Source organism: Cnephaeus nilssonii, assembly GCF_951640355.1.
Source record: "Cnephaeus nilssonii genome assembly, chromosome: 13".
Lineage (NCBI taxonomy): Eukaryota > Metazoa > Chordata > Mammalia > Chiroptera > Vespertilionidae > Cnephaeus > Cnephaeus nilssonii.
The window spans coordinates 5909933-5918568 of record NC_137084.1 but is presented as its reverse complement, the minus strand read 5'-3'; the positions used below and the strand labels follow the sequence as shown (position 1 = coordinate 5918568).

At 56.4% G+C, this 8636-nt stretch overlaps 1 protein-coding gene across 1 annotated transcript in view; it reads right to left on the bottom strand.

The window, feature by feature from the left end:
• Positions 1–2357: 2357 nt before the first annotated feature.
• Positions 2358–8636, bottom strand: part of PACS1 (phosphofurin acidic cluster sorting protein 1) — a 101079-nt gene continuing 94800 nt past the window's right edge. Inside the window, exons 20-24 of the mRNA XM_079788104.1 lie at positions 8046–8085; positions 7682–7817; positions 5308–5534; positions 3851–3970; positions 2358–3727 (exon numbers count right to left, since the gene is read on the bottom strand). Of these exons, the coding sequence (XP_079644230.1) occupies positions 3612–3727; positions 3851–3970; positions 5308–5534; positions 7682–7817; positions 8046–8085 (639 nt within the window). The 3' untranslated portion in view covers positions 2358–3611. The remainder of the gene's footprint in view (positions 3728–3850; positions 3971–5307; positions 5535–7681; positions 7818–8045; positions 8086–8636) is intronic.

Genomic DNA, 8636 nt, shown 5'->3' with positions numbered 1-8636 from the left:
CCGCAGTGAAAGCAGTGAGGACCTGCAGTGAGGATTCGGGATCTGCCTTGAAGGGAAAGCCTATAGGATTGCTTGTGCGCTGGATGTTGGGTATGAGAAAAAGAGGAGTCAAGGATGATTTCAAAGTTTCCGGCTTCGGCAACTGAAGAATGGAGGGAGAAGTCTGTGCACCGGGAGCATTTCACACCGCAGGGCTGGGAGAGGCCAGAGGCGGAAGCCCCGAGTTGTCCAGTGTTTCGAGGCCACTGGACAGAGCACCCTGCTAAGGGAGGCCAAGAGAGAGCAGCTGGTCAGGTGGGAGGGGAGCAGTGCTGGCCGTGGGCCAAGGAGAAAGTGATTCGAGCAGGGAGTGTGCACATGGAATGCCACTGATGGGCCACACAAGAAAACAGACCCTTGGATTTGGCAGCCCAGGCCATCAGTGACCTTGGTATGGGGACTTTTAGAAAACAGCCTGAAGGAGTGTGTGTGGGGGGCGGGGGAGGGAGTGTGGAGAAAGGGAGGGCGAACAAACTCTAAGGGGAGCAGACATGGTGTGACAAGCTGAAGGGTATCAAGAATCAGGGATGTGGCCCTGGCTAGTGTGGCTCAGTTGGAGCGTACACCAAGAAGGTTTTGAGTTTGGTTCCCGGTCAGGGTACATACCCAGATTGTGGGTTTGATCCCTAGTCGGGGTGCATACGGAAGGCAACCGATCAATGTTTCTCTCTCACATCGATGTTTCTCTCTCTTCCTCTCCCTTCCTCTCTCTCTAAAATCAATGAAAACAAGCCCTAGCCAGGTAGCTCAGTTGGTTAGAACATCGTCCCAATGCGTCGAGGGTGTGGGTTTAATCCCTGATCAGGGCACATACTAGAAGCAACCTAAAGGATGCATAAATAAGTGGAACAACAAACCCATGTTTCTCTCCAGGCTGAGTTTCCTAGAATCAATAAATAAAAAATAAAATAACATCAATAAAAACATATCCTCAGGTAAAGACTAAAAAAAAAAAAAAAGAAGAATCAGGGAAGTGGTTGCTGCCGTGTAAGGACACAGAAAACAGTCTTCTGTGACCGGAGAGAGCTGCCACCAGAACCCAGCCTGCTGGCATCCTGATCTCAGACTTCCAGCCTTCAGAACTGTAAGAAATAAATACTTGTTTTTATAAGAAAAAAGAAAAAAAATCATGTGTTTGTGAAAGAGCCACAGAGAATGGGAAGGGCTGGCACGAGTGAAGCCCTGGAGGTGGGAGGGGCCGTGGGTGGGAGCAGGAGAGGTTGATGGTCACAGGCGGAGGCGGAGGCCCTGGAGTAGATGCAGGTAGGCTGCAGAAGTTCATGCCTCCTCCTTCCTCTCATCTCCCCATCACCCTCTTCTCAGTTCTGCCCTGGAACCTGAGAGGGTGAGGAGCTGGGACCCCAGTCCGCCTGCCCCACACCCCTCCAGCTTGGGACTCCCACAGGGCTCCCAGGTCCCCACCGCCTCTGCCCTGCCCATGCCCTCCGCTGCCGGCTCCCAGGAAGGCCTCCGGTGGGCCCGTTCACGCTGCCCGAGGAACACTCATGTTCTCTCGTCACCTCAGACACATCTGAGGTGTCCCTCTCACCGACCAGGGTGTACACCTTGTTTGGCAACTAATGTGCAGGTTGCATTCTGGGACACTTTCGTAGATCTCACTTGATTGTCCCCCCGGGGAGGCATGACTAGTTGCATTTTCTGGGCTGAGTTTGCACAGGGCCAAACCCGTTAGGTCATCCGGTCACAGGAGCTTGGGGAGCCAGTGACCACCTGCCCCACTTGGCCATCCACCCCTCTGTGGTTGTCCTGCAGGGTGTGGATGCCAAGCCCCCCATCTGGACACTTGTTCACAAGAGGAGGCTTGGCGTGCAGGCCTGTCCTGGGAGCAGGGGCTGGGGCTGTTTGCCATGGCTAAGGTTAAGGGCGGCAGGAGGGCCTCAGTGATGAGACCCCAGCCCCACCCCTCCACCTGCAGAGGCAGAGCCCTTTGACCTCAGACTTCACCAACTTCCAGAAACTAGGAGTCAGCCTAGTAGGGGAAGAAGCCAAGTTCTAATCTTCAATCAGAAGAGAACCCGCAACATGTCACTGTCTTGGGAGGTGGGTTTGGGGATGCTGAATCCCAGGGAAAAAGCGGACTTCGGTGGGAATGGCGTTATTTGTTTCTGACCTCTGCTCGCCCCCTACTGGCAAGACACCTTCCTGCCTGTTTTACAATGAAGAACATGGGATTTGCTTCTTTCCCAAGCCAGTTCCTGGTTGATTTTGAGCAAAGTTGGCTGCACTGTGCAGAGGGGTGGGGTTGGACAGACTCTATGTCACAGCGAGAGGCAAAGAAGCCCAAGGCTTGCTAGTTGGTAAGAAATCAATTTATTGAATGAAAAAGCCAGCATCCACTCAGTCCCTCCCACTACACCCTCTTGGGGCAGGACAGTGGCACAGCCCAGGAGATGCTCTGGGCAGCGGGGCTGAGCCGTGGGTAAGGGCTGGAGGAGTCTGTGGGAGGTATGGAGAATGAGAAAGACAGTTTTCAAAATGAAGTTATGTGCAAACTTCTGGAAGGGGTGAGGACAAAAGTAAAGTTCTGGAGGTGCTGGTGGGGGACGGAGGGACTCGGTGTGCCTCAGCCTCTTTGAAGAGGGCTGATGGTTGAGGCTGAGGGGCTCAATCCCTGAGTCCCCGGGTGAGGGAAGGAATGGAGCCTGCTGAAGGGACCCCGGGCTGGGAGGCACAGGAGTGAGGCAGGGAAGTACAGACCAGGGAAAGGGAGACAAATGGACATGGGTGGGAACAGGGGGGTGAAGGGGCTGGGGGCCACAGACAGTACATTGTGGGGGTCTGTCTCCCAGCTCTGCAGAGTCCAGCGTTTCAGGAAGAGGCAGAGCTGTGCTGGGTGGAGGGGTGGGAGGCAGAGGGAGAGTCATCAACAAGGGGAGCCACGGGGCAGGGACCAGTGCCCAGGTGCATCACATGCACTACCGAGACTGGCCGTGCAGAGAACCAAAGAAATGCTCAGGACACAGGCCACATCTGCAGGGGACTTGGGGGTGGTGAGGCAATGTGTGTGGGGAGACCAGGAAGGCCTCTCCGTCGTAGAAATACACAGCATCGCCACAGAAATGCTGTCCTGGGGGTGAGGGAGCGGTGGGAGCTGCCCATGACTGGAGGGGAGGGATCCCGGCGGCTCAGGCTGAGCAGCAACTGACAGCTGGGCTGTAGGAAACAGCAGGGCTGGACTCCCTGCTCAGGATTCCAGGTAGCCTATTTCCAGGAAGGGGACCAGTGCCACTGGGGAAAAGAGGTTGAAGTCAGGCGAAGGCAGGCCAGGAGGACTCAATTCCAGGGACTGGCACCAGAAAGCAAAATCAACATGCCTCGGACCAGCGGGAGGGAGGAAGGGGTGGAAAAAGAAGGGAGGGCTCTGCCCAGGAGGAGCCTGAGCCGTGGGATGGGGGCAGCATCCCCAGTGGTAGTGTCCTTCAGGACTAGGCAAGGGAGATGCAGGCCCCCGGGCCAGAAGGGGGTGCTGGACCTGGGCCTGCTGGCCCCCCTGCCCGTAGGCAGTGAGGTGGGTGGCAGTGCCAGGAGGGAGTGGCCAGGAAACAGTGCCCTCAGGTGGTCTTGCTGCCACTGAACAGTCCCACTGGAAAGTGCTTGACATGAGTGGGCCACTGGGCCGCCAGTTGGAAGAACTTGATGTCGCTCCACTCGACTCCGTCAATGGACACTGGGGGTGACAGAGGAAGGGAGGTGTGACCAGGACCACTAAGGCCATCTTCCCAGGGTCCCTGGAGGGGGCAGCACCTCCCGGCCCCACAGTCCCTTGTCCCCCTGTCCCGGCTGCACCCACCTCTCAGCATGGTCTGCTGCTGCTTGGCAGAGCAAATGAGGCGGCTGATGCCTTCGATGACCTGGCTCTTAGAGTCTACCTCCTTTTCTCGAGGTTTCTTGCTCAGGAAGATGGTGGGAACTGGAAGGCAAGCAGGAACCCATCTGTCACAGCCCCTGGTAAAGCAGCCAATCCTCTCCTCCCCCACTACTTCCCCTTCTTCCTGTGGCAAGGGGAAGTGGTGTGCAGAAAGCCAATCCTTCGTCCCAGGTTCCCAGGATCTTGGAGTTCCTGCCCTATCCCAGCACGGGCCTCTCCCACACCCCAGGCCTTAACATCTTCCTGTGTAAGAGGAACTGGGCCCAGATGGCCTCTGAAGTCCCTTCCAGCTCCATGTCCTAGGCAGCCTGGGGGGAGCTTACAGGCTGTGCAGGGCTGGGCTTTGTACCAGCTCTGCCTGGGATGTGGGCCTTGTTCCACTCCTGCTTGGGGAGAGGCAAGAAACGGAGGGCACTGCTGGGCCGACAGCCCCCCCAGGCCAGTCTTGGGGGTGCAGATGCAGGTTTTGGCACAGCCCCCCCCACCCCCTCAGGGATCTCTGCGGAACAGAGGTCTGAACAGGCCCAGCTGCTTTGGGTGCTGGAGGGAGGGTCCAGCAGATGCAGGAAGCCTCCGTCCTGACAGCTGGGGAGGTGGGGTGCTAGGAGGGCCCTAGAGTCACCTGGGCACACAGCGCAGGTACACAGCCAGATCTGCGGGTTTACAACCAAAACTGACAGCAGTAAGTGCTGGCCTGGTTGTGTGGATTCCTGCCTCAGTCTCCCAGAGTGCAGGACCCAGGGCCACTCCAACTCTTCTTCTGGTGCCTTAAGCCACCCCTCTTATCTGGAATGGGCTGTATCTCCTTAAGTCCCCCCCGCCCCCCGCCAGGACATGTTTTTATTGATTTTAGAGAGATGGGGGTGGGGAGGAAGAGAGAGAGAGAGAGGGAGAGAGAGAAACATCAATGTGAGAGAGAACCCAGGGATCGAACCCGCAACCCTTTGGTATATGGGATGACGTTCCAACCAACTGGGCCACTTGGCCAGGGCTTGAGTGGCCTCCAGGGTGGGGTGAATGCGCTGCTCCAAGGGGCCATGTGATCTTGGGGCTGTGGCATGGAGGTGTCCTCCTCTGTCACCCAGTCTATCCCTGAGGGCAGAGGCCGAAAGGCTCCCTTCCTTAAGGCACACTAACTGCCTTGGTCCCGGAGGTGTGGATGCTCAGTAGACAGGGACCAATGACTCTCTGGGGACCATTCCTTTGTTAGAGAGGAATGGTCTTGTCCCACAAGGTGAGGCAGGACCCCTGAGGACCACATGATACTTGCACAGCTTCACCTTCATCCAAGGTCTCTCAGAAGCAGATTCTGGCCCAGACTCTGAGAGAGGAGACGGGTCTGGTGGCCCTGATCGTCCCTGGCCTCAGATGTCACTTGCCTTTCTTGTTCTTCTCTTTGGTGACCACGGTCATTGCCATGGTGCCGGAGAGCTGGGCCTCCCCACCATGGGGCAGGCGGGAAACCTGCACTGAGCGGAAGACACTCTTGAGGGTGTTCTTGGAGCTGGCATCTCTCTTGTCACCTTCCCTCCTCCGCTCCCCAGGGTGGCCGAGCCAGTAGTCCACCTGGAGGCCAATCACGTCCCCATATGGACTGCTGGGGCTCCTGAAGAAGGGAACAATAATGGAGAGTAGGTTCTGCCCTCAATTCCCAGCTACATGGCCGGGGGGGGGGGGGGGGCGGGCTGAGTGGGGACTGCCAGGCTGTGGGAGGGGTGAGAGGTGGCTGACCAAGTGGCTCCAGGGTCTCTCTAGTCTCACAGAAGTGGCTCATGAGGGAGTGAGGGGCTGATCGGAGGAAAAAGCCAGGTCAGGGCGAAGACTGGGATCACTGGGAGGGAAGCAATGAGGGATGAGGGAAACAGAAGATGCTTTATGAAGGAGAAAGGTGTGTGCACACACACACGTGTGCACAGGCACCCACACACCTGCACATGCACACACACCAAGCAAAACCGGCCAGAGGTCGGAGGTTAGGTGGGGCAGAGGTGGCAGCACGGCTGTAGCAGCCCCGGGAAGCGGATGAGGCTGACCTGCAGCTCTCTTGCTCCTGGCACTTCTAGCACAGGGATAATTTTAGCTCCAAGGAGAAAAAGAGCTGATGTTTTCTTGAAAGGAGGCGTCAGACACAATAGGAACATAGGCTACAAAGTCATCTGACATTTCTCTTTCTGCCTGGTTTCAGCGGTGCTCGGAAGTATAAGCTTAAACTGGCAGGGAAAGGAGGTTGGGGGGTGGGGGGCTAACCCCAGCCCCCCAAGGAAGCCTGGAACCCGGGCCACTGGGACCACATGTGGGATCTTCTCCTTTTCCTGCTCTGGCCCTTCATGAAGGGAAAGGAAAAGGGGGAGAGGGTGGGAGAACAGTGTTAGGCAGGTTTCTCGCCATCTAAGAGCACTTCAGACTCTCAGGAGCCACACTGTCACTGGTGGTTTGGAAAAGCCACTGGCCAGGCCTACCCTCCCTGTTGCTACAAGGACCATCATCAGAGGGAAGAGAAAGGCAGAGGCTGAAGGAAGGGAAACGAGGGAGCACCTTTCTGTTCCTGACCCAGGCCAGCTCCTCCCACCTCAGAGCCTGTCCCCTTGCTCCCCCTAACAGAGCGCTTGCTCCTGTGGCCCGAGTCTCAGTGGGACAGCTGCCTACAGAGGCCTCCCTGACCATGGGCTCTAAACTTTGGATCCTAAAGAAATTCCTTCTCCTTCCTACCACCCCCCCCCCCCAACATACTTCCCACAGCACCCCCTGCAACCTATGCAGTTTGAATTTCTGTGTTGCTTCGACCTTGCCGGGGCCCAGGAGCCTGAGCTCCAGGACAGGGGACCTCCTGTCTCAGTCACGGCCATGGCGACAGCTCCATTGCGCTGACGGACAGACTGTAAACATGAAAGGAAGCAGCACCTCCCCTGTGCCAGGCACACACGCCTCACACACTGTGACCTGATTACTTCACTGCTCTCACAGGTCGGAAATGAAGCTTCGCAACCTGTCCAAGGCACAAAGATGCTTTGCTTGACCCAACTTCAGTCAGGCTCCCGAATCTTCTCTAGATACACCTGTGCACTTCCTTATAAAATCCAGTTTTAGCAAAAACCTTTGCTAAGTCACCTAGCAAGAACCTCCACCATCCATATCTGATCAGGTTCCGCCCCCCGGCCCCAGGAGATGTCCGATGCCTTGACCTGTCTTCATCAAGAGTCCTATGAGGTCAGTTTAGCCAGAATCTCCCACCCGATGCTTCCTCTCAGTAATTTTCCGCCCACAGACCCCACACCGCTCCTTGGCTAAAAATCCTCACTTGTTTATGCTGTATTTGAGATGAGCCCCATCTCTCTCTCTCCCCATCATAGTGATTCCTATACCTATCAAGACAGTCCCACTTTGAATAAAGTCTCCCTTACTGTGCTGTGTCACTGACTATAACACAGAACCGCAGCTCAAACCCAGGTGGTCCGACCTTCATGCTCAGTCCTCCTACCATGCTGGGCAGAATCAAGACAAGACATGCGCGCAGCGCTTTACAGGCTACAAAGGGCCCCTCAGTCAACCCTGCAACTGCGAGACAGACAGAGCTGGGTGATGAGTTGCCCAGCCAGTGACCTAAGTCTCTGAATTCTAATTAGTGTTCTCACTACCATACTACCCTCTACACTCAGGGTGCTGCCACTGTGCCATGATGCCGCAGGAGTAGGGAAGCCGTGGACCCTGAGGGAGGGACACGGCAGGAAGGACAGGTACAGGTGAGAGCCTTACCCCACAACGGCGAGGGCACTGCTCATGGACGGGGAGGAAGGAGGGGTGGCCGTGGCATCTCGACTCAGGCCTGAGCTGGAGGGCGGGGATGTGGAGGGCACAGTAAGGCTGACCACAGGTGCGTCGTCCCCATCGCCTGTCGGGTGACACACACAGTTGGCCAGCTGGTGGCAGTTGTCGAGGTAGCCCTCTGTCTCAGTGGCAGCCTGCTCTCCTTTGGGCCTTAGGTACCTGCCCTCCATCCCCTGCCACCGCTTTACTGGGGAGTGCGGGTACCAGCGCTCCTGCTCAAACTCTGACACCCAAAGTCTTCACCTCTGGCCTGCTGGCCTCACTCCATAGAAGCAAAGGGGTCCCAGCTCACCTGTAGCAGGAGAGTCTTCCACCAGCCCCACCTTCACCACCTGGGAGAAAAGGAAACACCAAAGCTGCACCCAACTGGAAGCAGATGGTTGGGAACAACAGCCATTACTATACATTGTTTGATTGTGGGCTTTTAAAATCTTTGCAAATCCAGAGCTTTAAGAGACGTGAAAATACCAGTTCCAAAAAAATGAACTGGGGCCCTAGGAGACCTCACGGCTCTTCACTAGGGATAAGGGCCAGCAGGAACCATGTCCATGCCCTGATCTCCTTTGGTCTAAGAAAGATCACAAGAGTAGGAGGCCATCTTCTCAAATCAGAGAGAGAAATGAAGAGCCACCCTGAGAAAGCGGGGAGACAGTGTGGCAGGGAGGAGCTCTCTGCGCTGCCTGTTGCAGCAAGCCAAGGGAAGACAGCCATGCTGACACCTGCTCCCTCCTTTCCAGACTTCCTGGAATCTGGAGGAATACTAGTGAGGAGGGGGCCCAGCTTCAACCCCCTGGAGGCAGTGGGGTCCACTCCAGCTTCCCAAATAATTTTAGATGGCGCATAGTGAATTCTGGGAAGGTTAGAGGGCGCCCTCCAGTGGCCA